At 46.9% G+C, this 20334-nt stretch overlaps 2 protein-coding genes across 9 annotated transcripts in view; one reads left to right on the plus strand and one right to left on the minus strand.

Moving 5' to 3' along the window:
* Positions 1-126: 126 nt before the first annotated feature.
* trmt12 (tRNA methyltransferase 12 homolog) lies at positions 127-13011 on the minus strand. Of its 4 annotated transcripts, none has more exons than XM_042340902.1 (8): positions 12939-13011; positions 11347-11445; positions 10365-10533; positions 9181-9379; positions 8451-8601; positions 5134-5243; positions 3208-3365; positions 127-1915 (listed from the first exon to the last, which is right to left on the minus strand). In XM_042340902.1, the coding sequence occupies exons 2-8, from the start codon at positions 11406-11408 to the stop codon at positions 1553-1555; spliced, it is 1212 nt and encodes a 403-aa protein (XP_042196836.1). In that variant the 5' UTR covers positions 11409-11445; positions 12939-13011; the 3' UTR covers positions 127-1552. The 4 variants fall into 4 exon arrangements, with proteins under 4 accessions (XP_042196836.1, XP_007889477.2, XP_007889470.2 ...); XM_007891286.2 differs by lacking the exon at positions 12939-13011 and adding an exon at positions 11939-12110; XM_007891279.2 differs by lacking the exon at positions 12939-13011 and adding an exon at positions 11879-12110.
* Positions 13012-13174: 163 nt separating this feature from the next.
* Positions 13175-20334, plus strand: part of cstf2 (cleavage stimulation factor, 3' pre-RNA, subunit 2) — a 37232-nt gene continuing 30072 nt past the window's right edge. For 3 of the 5 annotated variants that reach the window (XM_042340744.1, XM_042340748.1, XM_042340746.1), the window contains exons 1-7: positions 13175-13381; positions 14341-14419; positions 15196-15365; positions 15698-15834; positions 16353-16472; positions 17811-17954; positions 19401-19530. In XM_042340744.1, coding sequence (XP_042196678.1) covers positions 13327-13381; positions 14341-14419; positions 15196-15365; positions 15698-15834; positions 16353-16472; positions 17811-17954; positions 19401-19530 — 835 coding nt within the window. In that variant the 5' untranslated portion in view covers positions 13175-13326. The remainder of the gene's footprint in view (positions 13382-14340; positions 14420-15195; positions 15366-15697; positions 15835-16352; positions 16473-17810; positions 17955-19400; positions 19531-20334) is intronic. The other 2 variants (XM_042340745.1, XM_042340747.1) reach the window with 1 other exon arrangement.

Consider the following 20334-nt stretch of genomic DNA (forward strand, 5'->3'; position numbering starts at 1 on the left):
TGTCAAGCCTCCATCAACCCACTTGGAGGCAACATTTAAGAGTCTCATAAGGTCCATTACTTCTAGAGAGAAGGCACCCGACCTGCCCCCAGGCCTCAGAGAATTCATTCCAATGCAAATGAGATAGATTTATTTATTTATTAGAGAATCATATTTGGGGACACAGTATATGAGTAATTTGAGACATGACATAGAGTAAGTGTCGTGTGCTTAGAAAAAACAGGCAACTTTGGATCTAATGTTCGGGTAGTAATAGTTTGGTCTTATGCAGAGATTATGAGAGCTTCTGTTTTGGCTTTCAGATTCCCGTTAGTTAACCAGTTGTATAACTCAGCCAAGCGTCTGAGTTGTATATTTATATATGGTAAATCTGTGGAACAGGCTTCTCTAGCGAATCGACAGAAGCAGAAGTGTTGAATCATTCAAATCCAAATGAGACGGAAAAAAATGAGAAAGTACAGTACAAAATTACATTTATAAAGTGCCTTTCACATCAGGAGGACGTCCCAAGGCGCTGAAAATAATATTTTGGGATAAAGTATACGAGTAATTTGAGACATGGCACATAGTGATTGTAGTATGCATGGAAGAGCTTTGGATTTAAGATTCCCAAAGCTTTCCGTTCTGTTCTAGACTAGTTCATACAGAATTAATTGCTGTCAACATCTCCATTATTGCAACAGGAAGGTAGAAGGTGAATTAGATGGATCTTGTTCTTTTAACGTCTAGCAATTCCTGTGTTCCCAGAAGCAGTCTGCAACCAGGCATTTGGCGATGAAACCATGTTTAGGGCTGATGTTTCCGTTCTCCTTGCGTCACTTTGTGCAAATAGAAATTTACATTTATGCAGCGGCCTTTCACGTTGGGATGAGATCCCGAGGTACTTCACGGTGCCGGCCTGGCATCTGAGCTGGGGGGGAATGATGGTTAGGGGAAGTGTGACCGAAGGTGAGGTCAAAGAGGAAGGTCTTGAGACAGACCTTGAAAGAGGTAAGGGAGGGAGCGAACCGGAGGGACTCTGGGATAGAGTCCAAACAGTGGGTGGGCAGACAGGCTGAAAGATGAAAAATTATTATTTATTATTAATACTATTATTGCATCTTAATAGGAGGGGGAGGGAATCCAGATTGTGTGAAAGATGGAATAAGAAGCCGTGACTCTCTGGGGCTGCAGATCTGACCACTCGTCTGGAAAAATCTGTTTCATCCCCGCGCACACACTGACAACGCAGCCTGGTCTCTTGAGATGTGTAACTCGTTTTTTTCTGTGTAAAAGTTCAGGTCCTCTCTGAAGCCAAGGTAACCGTTTGATCCCCTCCTCGATAATAACTCGGATTTACGCAGCAACTTTAATGTAAACTTATCGATGCGCTTTACGGAATAGAACTGATTGGAAACAACAGTCAGTCTTGTTAGGCGGTGGATACACGCAGCAGATACTGGTGGCCGAGAGCCATTCGGGACTCTCCGAATCCTAACCCGCGTGAAGCCGTCGATGTTGTGTCAGACCTGGCTGTGTCAGATGATGTTTGTAGCAGCCGGCTCTTCCTCTCCTAACAGGGACGACAATCCAGGTCCAGCACCAGATGGTCAATGTGTGGAGCGTAGGATTTAACGTGCTCGATGTGCACGATCTCCGTCCTCCAGGGCCTCCCGTGCTGCTCCCGCAACAAGTCCCTGACCTGGAAGGCCGCTGCCTGCGCCCAGCCTCGCCACGCAGCCGCCTTACCCCGGGGCTGCATGCTCTCCCCGCTGCGGGGCCCGGCCGGGCTATGGGGGTAGGTGCTGACGTTGTGGTGGATGTGAAGCTTTCCCCCTCGGTCTCCCCTCAGCACCCGGCACGCTGACGGCCACCCCTCCTCCGAACTGGGAACCAGCCCCAGGTTCACACGGTCTGCCAGGCTGCACAAGGGCAGCTGTGAAACAGAGAGAGTCAGACAGGCAGCATGTTACACAGTGACACACTGAGGTAGGGCAATAATAATCCTTGCATTGGATATACATTCTTATCACGTTGTTCAGACGTCTCAAAGCGTTTCACAGAACATACAGAATAAGTGCTCTGGGACACTACCCCGAGTGATGGGTGATATATGTGCAAGTTGTTGTTATAGTGTAAAGTGCAGTGACTGTGTATTTTGTGAGCGAAACGCAGGAGCCAGTTTGAGCAGTAATGTCCCTCAACATTTTATACAGCGCCTCTCGCAGAGGTAAAGCACTTTCCAGAGAGACTTGGGGAGAGTTCGTATAAAATGCAATCCTACAGTGTTAGTGCCTGGAGTGTTTCCAATGTATGTTACGTGTGGAATAAACAACCAAATTGGATGCTCTTCCTGCGCTGGTCTCATCTGTGGAGTCCTGCAGCTCAGTAGTTAGAGCACTCGCCTCGCAAGCGAGAGACCTGGGTTTGATTCCTGGCAGGGCGAAACCTTGGGCAAGTTTCCTTACTCCACACGCCTGATAATAATCCCTCCAGAAAAAAAACAATAATAATTTGGTCACTCAATCCACGACTGTTTGTGGGACACTGCTGTGCACAATTGGCTGCTGCATTTTGCCCACAAATATAATCAATTTACTTTACAGTATATTCTGTGATGCACTTTGAGATGCACTCTAAAAGACATGAAAAGCGCTATATCAAATGCAAGGATTATCATATTATATAACTCATTACAATGCACATGGCGATCTTGTTTTCTCTGGAATATCGGATTATTGCCTCCAGGCATCAAGTGACCAGGGTAATTAGAATCACCTCAGGGACCTGAGATTGACACAGCATCTGAATCTTGTAATTTACAGACAAAGGCATACTATTGACGGAGACAGTGACTTGGGGTTCAGTGCTGGGCCTGTCGTGGGGAAGTATTGATCTGTGAATGTGTCCCTCTGATTTCTCTGGACAGCGCACCCTGAACAAAACCCTAATGTAACTGAATGTGAAACTGCAACAGTTATGAAGCTGTCACAGGATGTCAGGCGCTTGAAGGATTGGGGTGGTCGGGGTTTAGCAGCAAGGGGTGGTTAGGACCCAAGGGCATTTGAAACTTCTGCCCCCACCCTTTGGAACTCGGTCCCACAGTCCCTCTGCCTTGCCCCCTCTCTTGCCTCTTTCAGGTCCCGTCTCAAGACCCTCCTGTTCGACCACGCCTCGCGACGGGAAAGGCGTTGTGTGAATGTAGTTTGTTGTTGTTGAGGCTATTACCTGCCGACTATCTCCCTGGTATATCTCGCAACGTTCTGCCACTTTGTTCAATTCCAGATTCTTCCTCAAGGAAGCGACTGCCCACGGATTCCACTCACAGGCATAGACGAAAGCGGCTCCCGCGTGCACCAGGTACGGCAGCGTAAAATAGCCCAGCCCTGGGGAGAGGGAGGCACAACACCACCATCAGCGTTCGTAATAAGGTGAAGACATCAGAGTTTTGTTGGTCAGCCAGGTGTCTGACACGCGTGGTAACATAAGAACATAAGAAATGCGAGATGAAAAAAAGACGAAGGTCAATCTAGTTCGGCTGCCAAGCACATATGTCCCAAACTACCTCTGTACTATATCACAATGTAATTTCCTAAAAGAAAACTATCTGATCCGTGTTTGAAAGAATCAACACCTCCTACTTCAACCGTCTCCCTCAGGGAGCCTGTTCCACAGGTTTGCTATTCACTCACTGAAATACTGTAGCGTTTCCGTAGATTCGTTACGAGTTTACCCCCATTTCAATCGTAGGTAACCCTGCATCACGTGCTTAAGATTATCCAAACCAGGCTGAGAGTTCCACATTTGTATGGCACCTACAGATGGAATTTTTTACCCACAAAATACAGTCAAATTCATTTTACAGTATATTCTGTGATGCTCTTTGAGATGTCTCGAAGATAAGACGCTATATCAAATGTAAGGATGATTATTAGTGTAATGGAAATTTCCCAGTGTCTGGAATGGAACTCTCTCCCTCGAAGGACACATTATCTAATCATTTGGGGACCCCAGAGTGTGGGTTGGGGTAACTGCTGGAGTTTATGAGCTGAAATTTCACAATTTTCCATTGAGAGCATTGTCATTGAGACCAGGCTTCCCACTGCTCGTCCAGCTAGGGCCACCCACCAGTGCCCTGGAGTATTGCAGACCCGTCTGGCTCAAGAACTGGACTAACAATATTGCCAATTTAGGATTGATTCAGTTCTGACATTCCAGCGCCGGGCACGTCATCTTGGAGCCAGCTCAGCTCCAATAAAATCCCACCCCTCGTCCCTCCTCTTGTGGATCGAGATATAACTGTATTCAGGAAATATTAAATTAGCTCATTGTATCTAGTGATTGTGATACTGAATGCACAGTAAATTGAATTTCCTACCTGAATAAGGCGCTCTATCAAATGCAAGGATTTTTTNATTAGAAAATGACATTTCAATCAAAAACCTTCTCTTCATATCACGAGCCTTATAACCAGGGCAATAGAAACATACAAATGGTCAGCACAGAAGTTCATTCAGCCCAGATCCCTTAATCACTTTATAACTCAGCTGCTTATCCGGTTCCCTTTTGAATGATTCTATTGATCCAGCCTGAATAGCGGCTTGTGGCAATGAATTCCACACAACAAACTTCTAGATAATTAAATACATTCTAACCTCTCCCCTACTTCCCCTTATTATCGATTCAACTAAAATCATTAGTTTTGCCCTATTTACCTTTTCACACCCCTTTAAAATCCCAAACATCTCCGTTACATTGCCTCTCAATCTCTTTGCTCTGGTGGATAAAGATCCAATTTATCCAGCCTCTTCATCTTAATGAATATATATTTTCTGTCTTCAACACTTACTTTCAAATAATGGCGTTATTCAATCCTGTGAAGCACTTTTAGATGTCCCTGGATGTGAAAGGCACTTTTATCAAATGTGAGGATTATTATTATTATTAAAACGTAATATTGATGAACTGGATTTGTAGCTGCGAGAGGCTGGCAGTGGTCTAACACACTCTGATCCCTTGCTTACGTAGCAAACGGAACAACAATAACTTGCATTTACATAGCGTCCCTCACAATGATGGGGTCTTGGAACGCTTCACAATGACAGGGCAGGACATAGCAGGGAAGGGGGTAGGAATAAATCCTCTAAATGTTACCTGCAAACAGATCCACTACCACCTCTCCCGTACAGTCAAACGAACTGATCCGAAGCTTTTCAGTGATATTTCCCGAGGAAAACATGCATTTGGTAACATCAAAGGTATATCTGCAATAGAGAGAGATGTGTTTATATAGAGAGAGGCATGTTACGGTGTGGGGCTCCACCATGCTGTAATTCTCACCTTCAGACCAATGAGTTCCTGAGGCCAGGAGATCCCAAGTCCAATTACCTATGATTGTCTCTGGGTCAAGGCAGGAAACAGATCAGAAATGCTATTGATTGCTATCTGGTGTCCCCTGTTGGTAATTATGGGTGTTGTGTTGGAAACTCTACCAATACAGTCACTACACTTTACAGTGAATCCTGTGAAGGCATTATATCAAATGGAAGGATTATCATTATTATCATTAGTATATTCTTCATGACTGGGCCCCTCCCACTCCCCCAATCAGTTGAGTAGCCTCCTGATTCTCACTGTCCACTCTCATGAGTGAAGAACAGTCACTTGGCTTGGCACTCAGGGGTTGGGGTGACTGATATCTTACCCTGGATTGATTCAACATCTTCAGGGCAGGAGGGAGGAAATTGGAAAAAAAAAACACCATTTATTTTTGTGTGTATGTTGACTTGGAGTAGTAGTAGTGCTCTTGCCTCTGAGTCGCAAGTTTGTGGGTTCAAGCCCCATATCGGGACTTGGAATCACGTAGTCTATGCTGATGCTCTAATGCAATGCTGGAGTTGTGCTGTATTCCAAAATGGCTACTCCAAAATTGAGAGGATACGTTCAGTTACCGCTGCCCTGTCCACCGCTATCCTCACATCACCTCTCGCTCATGACCCACCCCCCACCGATCCCCCCTTATACTCCTTCGACCCGATCTCTTCCTCCTCCCTCACTGCGATTGTTCACAAACTCAAACCCACCACCTGCTCCCTTGATCCCATCCCCACCTCTCTTCTTATCTCCCAGCTCCACCTTCTGGCCCCTCTCCTGTCCAACGTCACCAACCTCTCTCACCCCACCCCCCCTAAAAACATCTGTCATCACACCCATCTTGAAAAAACCTTCCCTGGACACATCCCTCCTCTCCAGCTACTGCCCCATCTCTAACCTCCCATTCCTCTCCAAGGTCCTGGAACGAGTCGTCGAGTCCCAGCTCCGCTCCTTTCTTTCTCGCCATTCCCTCTTTGAACCCCTCCAATCCGGCTTCTGCGCTGCCCACAGCACGGAAACAGCTCCAGTCAAAGTCACTAATGACATTCTGAACACCTGTGATCAGGGCTCCCTCTGCCCCCTTGTCCTCTTCGACCTCTCTGCCGCCTTCGACACTGTCGACCACTCCATCCTCATACACCGCCTCTCCGCTTTACTCAATCTTCGCGGACCTGCCCTTGCCTGGATCGAATCCTATTTCTCTCAGCGTCTCCACTTTGTTGCCTCTAAGGGTTTCTCCTCCAGCCCCCGCACTGTCACATCTGGCGTCCCCCAGGGCTCTGTCCTTGGTCCTCTCCTCTTTAATGTCTACATGCTCCCCCTTGGTGACATCATCCACAGACACGGGGTCAACTTCCATATGTATGTGGATGACACCCAACTCTATCTTTCTGCCTCCACCCTCAACTCCAGGACCACTGCTGTCCTGACAGACTGTCTGTCGGACATCAAGTCCTGGATGAGGGCAAATTTCCTCCACTTGAATATGAACAAGACTGAGGCCCTCCTGATTGGCTCGCGCCAGTGCCTCTGCACCTCAGGTTCTGGCAACATCAACCTCCATGGTTGCACACTACAACTCACCAGTCAGTCAGGAACCTGGGTGTCTTGTTCAACCCTCAACTGTCTTTTCTTTCCCACATTCAAGCCATGACCCGCTCTGCCTTCCCTCACCTCTGTAACATCGCCCGACTCCGTCACTACCTCACCCCTCAGGCCACTGAAACTCTTGTTCACGCCTTCATCACCTCCAGGCTCGACTATGCAAACGCCCTGTTTGTCGGCCTTCCCAACTCCTCCCTCCACAGGCTGCAGATAATCCAGAACTCTGCAGCCTGTGTCCTCTCCCGCAGCAAACTCCGTGACCCCATCTCCTCCATTCTCGCCCGACTCCATTGGCTCCCTATCCTTCCAGTTCAAGATCCTGGTCCTCACCTTCAAAGCCCTCCATAGCCTCACCCCACCCTACCTCTGCGACTTCCTAACCCCCTACCAACCTGCTCGTTCCCTCTGCTCAGCTGGCTCTGGCCTACTCCACGTCCCCCGGCCCAACTGCCCTACCATTGGTGGGAGAGCCTTCAGCCACTCTGCCCCCAACCTCTGGAATTCACTCCACCTCGCCCCCTCCTTAGCCTCCTTCAAGCCCCGCCTCAAAACCCTTTTCGACCATGCCATCGGTCACCCCCCTTCCCCTCCCTTCTCCCCCCCGACCCCAGCTCGGATCTGAAATGCTGTGCACTGTCCAGCACCTTGGGACTTCTTCCTGACGTGAAAAGTGCTATACCAATGTAATCTTGTTGTTGTATTGTCAGAGGTGCCGTCCTGCAGATAAGACATTAAACTGAGGTTCCATCTGCCTGTTCAGGTGGACATTAAAGATCCCAGGATACTATTCGAAAAGAGAAAGGAGTTTCCCCTACTGGCCAACAATCCCCCAAATAAAATTGATCACTCACTCTGTGGCAGTTTGTGGGACATTCACATCAAAAATACACAGTCACTCCACTTTACAGTATATTCTGTGAAGCGCTTTGAGACATCTCGATGACATGATAATGCAAGGAATATTATTATATATACACACGTGCATTTATGGGTATATGTTTGTATAACTAATAATAGCCATTGTATTTGATAAAGCGCTTTTCACGTCTTCAAACATCTCAAAGCGCTTCACAGAATATAATGTAAAGTGAATTGACTGTATATTTGTGGGCGAAACATAGCAGCCAATTGCCTACAGCAGTGTTCCAAACAGTTGTGGATTGAGTGACCAAATTATTATTGTTTTTTTTGAGGGATTATTATCCCCGGAAAAGCGATGCACCAATTGACTAACGACTGGGTTCCTACTTACAGCTGGACAAAGTAGAGTAAGGAAACTTGCCCAATATTTCCCTGCTGGGAATAGAACCCAGGTCTCTCGCTTGCGAGGCAAGTGCTCTAACCACTGAGCTACAGACTCAACTGTATTATATGTGCATATAAACGTGTGTGTGTCTATATATATATGTATATATATTTATACGTGTGTGTATATATATGTGTGTGTGTGTGTATTGGCGCACACACAGGCAAATTTCTCTGTTTGTTCCCACCTGATGCCGTTGTCCACTTGCTGAACCCAGCCGTTGTCCCCCAGTAGCAGCGTGACCGCTGGAGTGCGGAAGTCGTCAGCCGACACTCTCCCCGCTCTTGCCACACGTCTCACGCCCAACGCAGCCGCCACCACTTGCCACACGTTAGGCTCTGGAATAAACAACTCGTCACTGCAGGCCGCGATCCAGGTAGTAACTGAGGAGAAAGTGTTCTCGCGTCTTTCCCCTGCCTTTGTGCTCCTCCCTGGCTCATTCGTTTTCTACCCCCACCCCAGTTTCACTAAGGTCAAGAGCATCAGTGTTGCACCCATCATTCGAGTGAGACGTTAAACAGAGGTCCCATCTGCCTGTTCAGGTGGACGTTAAAGATCTCATGGCGCTATTTGAAAAGAGAAGGGAGTTTCTCCCGGTGTCCTGGCCAATACTATCCCAGACAAATAATAAATTGGGTCACTCACTCCACGGCTGTTTGTGGGACATTGCTGTGTGCAAACTGGCTGCCATGTTTTGCCCACAAAATACACACTCAGTCCACTTATTCTGTGAAGCGCTTTGAGATGCCTCAATGACATTAAAAGGCGCTATATCAAAATGCAAGGATTATTATTACTATTATTATTATCCATGCTTATATGCCTGGATAGTATTGCACTGTCAGCAGCACAGTCCAGTCCCATTGTAAACTCAAATGACACACACACACTTTCCAGTTCTGTGCTCTGAAGCTTACCCATGGTTTTCCAGATCTCTGCCTGGAAACACCGTTCATTCAGGACAGCCATGTCCCCATGTCTCTTCCACACACGAGGCAGGTCGTCTCTCAGCCGCTCAGTCCACGACCCACCGCTGCGCTCCACCAGCGCCTGGACATCCTCCTGCAGCAGGCGATGGGAGGACTTTACTGAGGATTTCTTGGATGGAACCGGGTTCTGAAAGATCCAGTTTGAGGATTTGGGAGTTGTAAATAAAAATAATTCTTGCATTTGATATAGCGCCTATCATGTTGAGAACATTGCAGTCTGGCTCAGTTGGTAGGACGCTCACCTCTGAGTCAAAAGGCTTTGGATTCAATCCTCACTGTGAGCTCATAGTCCAGGCTGACACTCTTACTGCAGTGGTTAGAGGAGTGAGGTGCTGTCCTTCGGAGGAGACATCAAACTACGATCACCTCTCACCATCTGCAGGAGGATGCTTTATCGTTATTATTATTATATCCTGTGAAGCACTTTGAGACGTCTCAATGACATGATAAGACGCTATCTCAAATGCAAGGATTATTATTATTATGAAAGATCCCATGGCACTATTCAAAAAGAGAAAGGAGTTCTCCCAGTGTCCTGGCCAACAGTCCTTCAGATAAAATCGATCATTCACTTCAATTTGTGCTGTGCGCAAATTGGTTGCCGCACTTGCCTATTAATACAGAGTCATTATGCTTCACAATAAGTTTTGTGACGCGCTTTGAAATGTTTTGACATGTCTGTGTATTTATTGTCGAAGAAGCCAGCTAATTTGGTCGTTGACGTCTCAAAGCTCTTCACAGGATATACTGTAAAATGAATTGACTGTCTATTTTCTGGCCAGGTGTCCTACACCAACTATAGAGTGAGTGACCAATTTTTCATTTGGGGGGATTGTTGGCCAGGACACCTTTCTCTTTTCAAATAATGTCATGGGATCCACATGAGCAGGCAGACAAGACCTTGGTTTAACGTCTCATCCAATAAATGGCACCTCTGGCAATGCAGCACACCCCCAGCACTAAATTGAAGTGTCATTTTAGACTATGTGATTCCACCTAAACAGTCCCGACATTGGGGCTTGAACCCACAACTTTTTAACTTATAAGATGAGAGCGTGACCATTGAGTCAAACTGACACTGTAAATATAAGTAACTGGGCGGAATTTTCTACCTTAATTCCTGAGACTTTACATTTACTTCCTTGAGCCACAGTGTCAGGCTGGGAGAGGAAACGGAGCTTGTAAAGTTTGTCACAAAGCACTGGCAATGCCACAGAGCCATCAAGCTGCTTTTGGAGGCGATAGGCTGTGTCCAAAGCTCCATGCTCTTCCAAATATTGTCTGTAACAGAAAATCAAATAGGTCAGGTGGCAGCAGCAGCTTCGGGGGAGGGGGGAAAAGAGATATTCTGCACCTTGACTAGTACAGCATTTATATAAATAATAATCCTTGCGTTTGATACAGCGTTTTATAGTGTTGTCTCAAAGAGCTTCACAGGATATAATAATAATCCTTGCATTTGATATAGTGCTTTTCACGTCTTCTAGACGTCTCAAAGCGCTTTGCAGAATAGACTGTAAAATGAATTGACTGTATATTTGTGGGCGAAACGCGGCGGCCAATTGCACACAGCAGTGTCCCACAAACAGTCGTGGATTGAAATGATAATTTATTATTGTTTTTTTTTGAACGATTATTATCAGGCGTGTGGAGTAAGGAAACTTACCCAAAGTTTTACCCTGCTGGGAATTGAACCCAGGTCTCTCGCTTGCAAAGTGAGTGCTCTTACCACTGAGCTACAGGACTCCACGTATAAGGTACAGGATATGATGTAAAGTGATTTGACTTTGTATTTTGTGGGCAAAACTCAGCAGCCAATTGCGCACAGCAGTGTCCCACAAACTATCATGGATTGAGTGACCAAATTATTATTTTTTTGGAAGGGATAATTACTCCAGGAAACTGGGATAACAACTGACTAACAACTGAGTTTCTACTTATTGCCGGGTAAACAGAGGCGTGTGGAGTCAGGAAACTTGCCTAAGGTTTCGACCTACTCAGTAATCGAATCCTGGTCCTCTCGCTTGCGAGGCGAGTGCTCTAATCAATATGGTATATATTTCTCTATACATGTTGGAGTTGTCAGTTTCTTACCTGTATTGCTGTGCAAACTGAGGCTGAGTCACAATGGCAACAGTTTCAGTCTCCGCCTCCATTCTCTGGTGTGCCAGATAAAACCAATCTCTCTTTTATCTGAAAAACACATTGCAGTATGAATACATTTTAGCTCAACTGCAAGTGTTTATTGACGATAGTCAAACATCATCACTGATTTTCCCTCCCGAGATTCCTGAACCTCATATCCAAACTAGACCAACTATGTACCTAACCCCAGAGGGTTCAACAAACTGGCCAAAGAAAATACAAAAAATAGTCAACTTTGTTGTCACAGCTTTGATTGGGAAACATGCCTCACCCCTCATTGTACCCTGAATATGAATTTGTGGGGAACACTGCAGATAAGATTGGAATTGTCAGTGACACCTCAATCTTCGTACCTCTGAAGTAGAGCTTCAAAAGTTGGGACGTCTCAATTGTGTCATTTAACAATCGCCTACTCCAGTTCAAATGGACTCCACATGTTTGCACAGAATGATTAAAACAGAAAGCAGAAATGAATCAGCACCATTTTCTATGTGTGTTCTGTTACGAGTCTTCGTCACCTGTGCAGGAAACTTATGCTCACTTTAGAATTCCACACCATTGGACCTGTGATTAATTCTATTGAAAGAAATTCGGTAATGTTGCCCGAGAATGTTTTTAAATTGACCGGTGAGATGACAGGACTCCGACTCCCAGCCCGAAGCACAGGTCCTTAAAAAGAACCATTCCCTCACAGTCCAGAGGGTGCGCGTGATACAGTGGGGGGGGAGACACAGTGTGTGTGTGGGGTGAGTATGACAGTGTGTGTGTGTGGGGTGGGGCTGGGAGTGTGACAGTGTGTGGGTGTGTGGGGGGGAGTGTGACAGTGTGTGTGTGTGGTTGTATGACACTGTGTGTGTGTGGGGGGGGGGGAGGAGTGTGACTGTGTGGGGGTGTGTGGGGTGTGTGACACTGTGTGTGTGTGGGGGGAGTGCGTGTGTGTGTGTGACACTGTGTGTGTGGGGGGGGGTGTGTGACACTGTGTGTGTGGGGGTGTGTGTGTGACACTGTGTGTGTGGGGGGAGTGGTGTGACACTGTGTGTGTGGGGGGGGGTGACACTGTGTGTGTGTGGGGGGGTGGTGTGACACTGTGTGTGTGTGTGTGTGTGTGGGGTGACACTGTGTGTGTGTGGGTGACACTGTGTGTGGGGGGGGTGACACTGTGTGTGTGTGGGGGGGGTGGTGTGACACTGTGTGTGTGTGTGTGGGGGGGGGTGACACTGTGTGTGTGTGTGTGGGGGGGGGGGGTGTGACACTGTGTGTGTGACACTGTGTGTGTGTGGGTGTGTGTGGGTGACACTGTGTGTGTGTGGGGGTGTGTGTGACACTGTGTGTGTGTGGGGGGGAGTGTGACACTGTGTGTGTGTGACACTGTGTGTGGGGGTGTGTGTGGGAGTGTGACAGTGTGTGTGTGTGTGGGAGTGTGACAGTGTGTGTGTGTGTGGGGGGGGGGTGGGGGTGACACTGTGTGACAGTGTGTGGGGGGGGATATGATATGACACGACACGAGGGGGGACCGGGCCGTGAGGAGGTGAAGGACTGACGCGGCTCCTTATCGCAAAGTGCAGCTCAGCCTCGGAACCAGACGAGCGGCCGCGGCCTCAGCCCCGCCCCCACCGTCACTTCCGGCCCCCCACCATCACTTCCGATCTCCCTCTCATCACTTCCGGTGCCGCCGTTTTTTTTGTTCCTGGTTTTAAATCCGGTTTCTGTTCATTTTAAACAGAAAGTTTTTTTTTACGAACTACGGTACCGGGGGGTGGGGGGGTGTGGTGTGGGGGGGGGGGGTGTGGGTAGCATTGTCGGCTCTCAGTTAGAATCGTCGTCATTATTACATTATTGTTGTTGTTCCGGAGGCAAACAGGCGGCCCCGGAGGCTTCGGCGGCGGCTTCCGGTGCTGCACCGGAAGAAGCTCCCGGAGTGCGGTCGCTATGGCGAACCTGGTGCGGGACCCCGCCATAGACCGCTCTCTGCGCTCAGTGTTCGGTCAGTACCAGGAGAGGGGAACCTCTCTCTATTCCCCCCACCTCTACCCCTCTCTCTATCCCCCTCTCTCTCTATCCTCCTCTCTCTCTATCCCCCCCTCTCTATCCCCCCTCACTATATTCCCCCTCTCTCTCTATCCCCCCCTCTCTCTCTCTATCCCCCCCCTCTCTCTCTATCCTCCCCTCTCTCTCTATCCTCCCCCCTCTCTATCCCCCCTCTCTCTATCCCCCTCTCTCTATCCCCTCTCTCTCTATCCCCCCTCTCTCTCTATCCCCCTCTCTCTCTATCCCCCTCTCTCTATCCCCCCCCCCTCTCTATCCCCCTCTCTCTCTATCCCCCCTCTCTATCCCCCTCTCTCTCTGTCCCCCCCCTCTCTATCCCCCCTCTCTATCCCCCCCCTCTCTATCCCCCTCTCTCTCTATCCCCCCCTCTCTATCCCCCCCTCTCTATCCCCCTCTCTCTCTATCCCCCCCATCCCCCTCTCTCGCTATCCCCCCCCACGCTATCCCCCCCCCTCACTACCCCCCTATCTATCCCCCTCTCTCTATCCCCCCTCTCTCTCTCTATCCCTTCCCCTCTCTCTCTCTACCTCCCCTCTCTATTCCCCGCCTCTATCCCTCTCTCTCCACCTCCCCTCTCTATTCCCCCGCCCCCCCCCCCCTATCCCTCTCTCTCCCTCCACAGCTGAGGATCGTGCTCCACAGCTGTCAAGCGCTCTGGGTCTCTGCCCTGTGTGAGGGGCACTATGTTGTTGTTGAAGTATTTTGAGACATTCAGTAATATACAGATGGTATTTAAATTATTCTTCGGGGCTTTAAGATTTATTTGGAAAAAAAAGAAGATACAATGGACTGGAATAAGCTAAAAGGATTTGTGGGTTTGAAAATGAATTTTACTGAAATGATTTGCTACCCTTTTCACCTTCCATAAATAGTTTACGTACTTCCCTTTGCTCACAGTTGGGAATATTCCATATGAAGCTACAGAAGAACAGTTAAAAGACATTTTCTCCGAAGTTGGTCCTGTGCTGAGTTTCAGGTAATGATCTCTCTATATACAGCACAATTGGCACAGCTCACACACCACACGCCTCGACTGTATCAACAAAGAGATTTATCTTTTGGGTCTTCTTTGGAGATGGTGTTTATCTGTTGAGACTTTTTGTGCTTTTAACTTCCAACTTGGTTGTACTGCTTGTTCCCCTCATTCTTCATCTCACCATTGATAGTTGAAGATTCAGTCCTTGTTCTCTTGAAGTATTTCCCCAAAATCCTGCCAGTTCAGTTTGTTGTTAAAGGGACTATTCAAAGGGAAAGGTAATTTCTCCTGGTGACCTGGCCAACAATTCATCGGATAGAAATGTCAGCTTGTGGGATACTCCTGTGTCCAAATTGGCTGCCACATTCATCCACAAAACATACTCGGTCTCTCCACTTTACAGTGTGTCCTGTGAAGTGCAGTGCTTTGGAGCATCCTCCTGATGTGAAAGGCGCTATATCAAAAGGATTATTATTATTGTTGGTTCTAGGAGACCCTGACACACTTTAATTATTATTCTTATAATGTAATACATTAAATGGTCGTGATTTTCTTTGTTTATTGCTTTCTTCAGACTTTTTTTGAAAATTAGATGGGTTGTTTCAGGTAATTTCACAGGACATTGACATAGGCCATAGCTCACATTCTTTGCCCTATATAATCTGTGCCATCCCCTGTGGAGGTCTGATCCTGTTTCTGTGTACATCGTATCTGGTAAAGAAAGAAAATATTACTCGAGCATCTGCACTTGTCTACATTAATGTCTTTCTTTGCAGGCTGGTGTATGACAGAGAAACAGGCAAACCCAAAGGATATGGCTTCTGTGAGTACCAGGACCAGGAGACAGCCCTCAGTGCCATGCGCAACCTCAACGGCAGAGAGTTCAATGGCCGAGCGCTCCGGGTGGACAATGCTGCTAGTGAGAAGAATAAGGAGGAACTCAAGAGTGAGTACGGTCAAGCATTTTGCTTACGATATGTTTTTGGAGCCATCCCTGGGCTGAGAAAACTGTACATCTTGAGCTGATTGGAGTGTTGCATTTTTAGCCACTAAGTTGTGGCTATCGAATACCGAGCTCGGACTATCTGGCATAAATCTCCCACATTGAGTAATAAAATGGTTTCATTATTCATGAATACCCTGTGTAGAGAGAGAGAAAAAAAGGACACACAGGACTTTGTGGACACTCTGTACAACTCTCCTTTTTATGGCTGCTTTATGCTGTGTTTAGGTGACAGTGCTGTGGTGTTGATAGTCTGTTTGTGATTCCCGTTGCAGATCTGGGCACTGCAGGGCCAGTCATGGAGTCTCCCTATGGAGATGCCGTCTCTCCTGAAGATGCCCCGGAATCCATCAGTCGCGCTGTGGCCAGCCTCCCCCCGGAGCAAATGTTTGAGCTGATGAAACAAATGAAGGTAGCTTTTTGTTTTTAAAATATTTAATTATCCCTATGCTGTTTGACTCTAAACATTTAACCGGTGATTAGATTCTACCTCCTTTTCTGACACTGAGCCAAGCAGACAGCTCTCGGGTTCACACCTGATCTGCACTGAATTGGTGATTTCAGTCAGACCATCAATCAATGCCACTAAGCTTGTCGGTGTCCCTGGGTCAGGGAGGGGAGAAATGGAGGTACCTCCCTGCTCCTAATTTAGTGGCTATCAGGTGAGCTGTTTGACGGCTTCTGGCAATGCTGGCTCACAAGGAGTGACCTGAGACAGTCCCTGTTGACTGGTTCCTGTTTAGAGTCAGGTACCCCTCTGCTGGAGTGTGTGTGTGTGGGGAGGAATCAAAGGTGTGTCACAATGCTTCAGTGCAAAGTAGCCTGTTGCCATCGAGTTAGTAATGAAGGTCAGTGTGTTTGATTTCCTGTCCGTTTCTGGCTTAACGTTTTTTGTGCAAACGTGTAAAATGCCATCTTCTCCCCTCGCAGCTTTGCATTCAGAACAGTCCTCAAGAGGCTCGGAACATGTTACTGCAGAACCCCCAGCTGGCTTACGCCCTCCTACAGGCCCAGGTGGTGATGAGGATTGTGGACCCTGAGATTGCCATGGTGAGTCCACGGTTTGTGCAGAAAATAGACCCCTGCACTGCAACCTCAGGCTTTGTGGAGTCCTATGGCGTAGTGGTTAGCACACTCGTCTTGCAAACGAGAGGACCTGGGAAAAATGTTAGGCAAGCTTCCTTACTTCACACGCTTGTGTTTACCGAGCAGTAAATAGGAACCAGCTGGTTAGTTGCTTGGCAGATCGCTTTCTGAGGGCAATAATCTATCAAAAGGATAAATGTAGTCATTCAATCCATGACTGTTTGTGGGACACTGCTGTGCACGGTTGGCTGCTGCACTTTGACATACAATTTACAGTGATCTGGAGCCTTTCATGTAAAAGAAAAATCTTAAAGTGCTTTACAGAGTGAAATAGTTAGAAGTGCAGTGAATGTTATGGAAGCAAATAGGCCAGCTAATTTTGAGTCCTGTAGCTCAGTAGTTAGAGCCCTCGCTTTGCAAGCGAGAGACCTGAGTTCAATTCCAGGCAGAGGGCGAAACCTTGGGCAAGTTTCCTTACTCCACACACAGCCTAATAATAATCCCTCCAAAAAAAACAATAATAAATTGGTCATTTTCAATCTACGACTGTTTGTGGGACATTGCTGTGCGCAATTGGCTGCCGCGTTCGCCCACAAATATACAGTCAATTCACTTTACAGTAGATTCTGTGAAGCGCTTTGGGACGTCTAGAAGACATGAAAAGCGCTGTATCAAATGCAAGGATTATTATTATTACTATTATTATTACTCCACGCATTTCTGTTTACCTAGCAGTAAATCGGAACACGGTTGTTAGTCGATTAGCGGATCACTTTTCTGGTAATAATCTGTTTAAAAAGAATAATAATAATTTTGGTCACTTAATCCATGACTATTTGTGGGACACTGCTGTGTGCAATTGGCTGCTGCGTTTCGCCCACAAAACATGCAGTCAATTTACTTTATCGTATATTCTATGAAGCGCTTTGAGAATTCACAAAGACTTGTTAAGGCTATATCAAATACAAGTATTATTATTAATAACGCACATTATATTGGCCGATGAAATTCAGTCCTCACTTGTACAGGAGTTTAGAGGCATCTGGGAGCACAATGTTCATTTACTGTCTTGTCACAAATCTGCATTGCAGAAAGCACAGTCCAAATACAGTGAGTAATAATGACTTTACAAATCGTTTCCAGTGCTTTGGCACCTCCTCCCGACGGGAAAAGGAGCTATTCAAATATAATTTGTCGTTGTCATTGTTAGATCACAGTTTATTATTCAGAGAGTTTTCACAGTGATGGGTTTCAAGTAGCGTTAAAAAATGGCATTAAAAAAAGTCTCCCTTTTCTTTCCAGAAAATGTTGCATCGTCCAGCCAACGTCACGCCGCTGATCTCCTCGAGTCAACCTGTAGCGGGTCCTAACCCCGGGCCAGTTCTGGCTGTCCCTGCAGTCTCCCAGCCACAGCCAATGGTAGGTTCAGTGGGTTCAAACACCCAGGTAAGACATGCTAGATTAATTTCTGCATGCCGTGGGTCATGTGTCTTTGTGTGTTGAGTGCCGAGATTGTGATGATGTAGGTGTTAAATGTTATACAGTGGTTAATCTTGGCTGTTGCTAATCCAAATAATTTGATCTTGAAGTTGATCGAATGTCTGCGATATTCCTGTAGCAGAGGCAGAACTAAACGCCCTTTGTCGTCACAGCAGGTTTACGTTAAGAGCTTGGTCCGGGCTCCAGTAAACTAATGCAGGGTCAAGTTCATTTTCACAAGAATTACAGTGTCAATGCACTGTACGTGAAATGTTAAATACCTGTTTACAGAGTGCTTTCCTCTTTTGGGAAGGGTTTGGGGGGGTTTCGGAGACATTAAGCGAGGTCTCTTATGTGGCTGAGCTCCAAGGTGACCTGCATGGCAGCGGAATATTGTAATTGAGTCAATCCTCTGCAAGTCTTGGTAATCCAGTTTCTGAGTCAAGCAGATTATAGTACTTCAAGACACCATTGATAAAAGACCAGGCAGCTTGGCTCATCGGCAGGACTTGGAGGGGAAGACTGGTCACTGAGGCAGGGATAGTTTGTGCTCGTTTTTTGTGAATTCTGCAAGGCAAAGCCGGAACGGGATGGGTGATTCTTGCGGGTCAAGTAGCAGGAAGCTCTCTGGACAGTGATTATGATGGCAAGCTTAAGTTACAGCAGAATGGCCAGCACACTCTAGGACCTCCAAGCCTTGGTTCTTCCCAACCTGTGCCTAATACTCTCCAAAATTGCATAAGCAGGTTGTGTCACTCTGGGAAAGAGAGTGTGCATTCCATTCTAGACAAAGGCAGATTACCATGTGTAAATGTCATGAATATGTGGTTGTCTTTTGTCTGTCTGGTTAGGGAACTGTTTGCCATGGTAATAGATTTTCATGCATGTCAGACACCCGGCTGACCCAGCACAAAATTCTAATCGTGACATATTCACCATCCAGGTGAAACCTGTGGGAGGGGAGGAGGCTCCTTTCAGAGAGGGATGGAAGGAGAGTTACACTCTTGTCTCAAAAGACTGGACGTGGACTAACTTGGGAATGGAGCCTGGGAAAGAAACCTTTCCATAAAATTTACAACAGGAAATGACCCCAGATAGTTTGGGAAAGTCTTGACTAAGGTTAGGAATGGTAAAAACATTGTAGGTGCACAGAATGTTCAATGTTTGTTCTTGGAAATATGTTTTTGTCTGAATAAATAAATAATAATTTGGTCACTCAAATCACGACTGTTTGGAACATTGCTGTGCGCCATTGGCTGCCGTGTCTTGCCCACAAAATATACAATCAATCCACTTTACAGTATATTCTGTGAAGCGCTTTGAGATGCCTCAAAGACATGATGAGACACTTTATCAAATGTAAGGATTATTATTGAAATCAGCTCTCTCTATTTCTCTGTGTCTCTGTCTCAGGTTGGGATGCACGTGAATGGGGCACCTCCTATGATGCAGCCACAGCCTATGCAAACTGCAGTCACTGGCCAGGGTCCAGGGCCAGTGCAAGGACCAGGAGGACCTGTGTCCGGACCTGTCGGCCCTGGAGGTAAGAAAACGTTTAAGGAATTGGGTCACAGGTGCCCCTCAGGCAGTGTTTGCTCTTTTTATTGCAGGGTTTAGCTTTAAGCCCCTGAAAGGTTTTTACAAGAGTTATTGCTGGAGAAGCAGTGGAAAAGTTTGCAAGGCAGCAATATCAATGGCAAGCAATGCAGCTTTAGCTGGTTAGACTCCAGTAGTTACCCCATCACACACTCTGGGGTCCTCAAGCCTTGGCTCTTGCCAATCTGCGCCTAATACTTTCTGGAATTGATACCCTTAAGCATGGTGATGGGTTTCTGCATGTGACAGACACCCGGCTGATCAGAAAACAAATTATCGCGAGTAAAAAAAAAAATGTATTTTCATTAAAGTCCGAATTCTCAAGTCTCGGGATGCACATCAAACACTGTCTTAATTTGAGCGTTCAATCCTTTTGCCCCATATCAGGACACGGAATCGCAATGTCTAGGTTGATGGTCCAGGGAATCTCAGTTTAACATCATATCTGAAGGACGGCATTGTCGGAGGTGCCATCCAGATATGACGTTAAACTGAGGTCCTGTCTGCCTGTTCAGGTGGAGGTTAAAGATCCCATGACTCTATTCAAAGACGAGGGAGTTTATCTCTCCCGGTGTCCTAGCCAACATATCCCCCAAATAAAAAAAAAGGCATTTGCTTCGTGACTGTTTGTGGAATATTGCTCCATGCAAATTGGTTGCCAGATTCATCTGCAAGCTAAGTCACTTCACTCCCAGCTCCCACCCCCAGGTCGGGTGCCCATCGAGCCAGCACTGGGTCCTGCCAATGTGAG

This window comes from Callorhinchus milii, unplaced genomic scaffold (assembly GCF_018977255.1).
Source record: "Callorhinchus milii isolate IMCB2004 unplaced genomic scaffold, IMCB_Cmil_1.0 Scaffold15, whole genome shotgun sequence".
In the NCBI taxonomy this organism is placed as follows: domain Eukaryota; kingdom Metazoa; phylum Chordata; class Chondrichthyes; order Chimaeriformes; family Callorhinchidae; genus Callorhinchus; species Callorhinchus milii.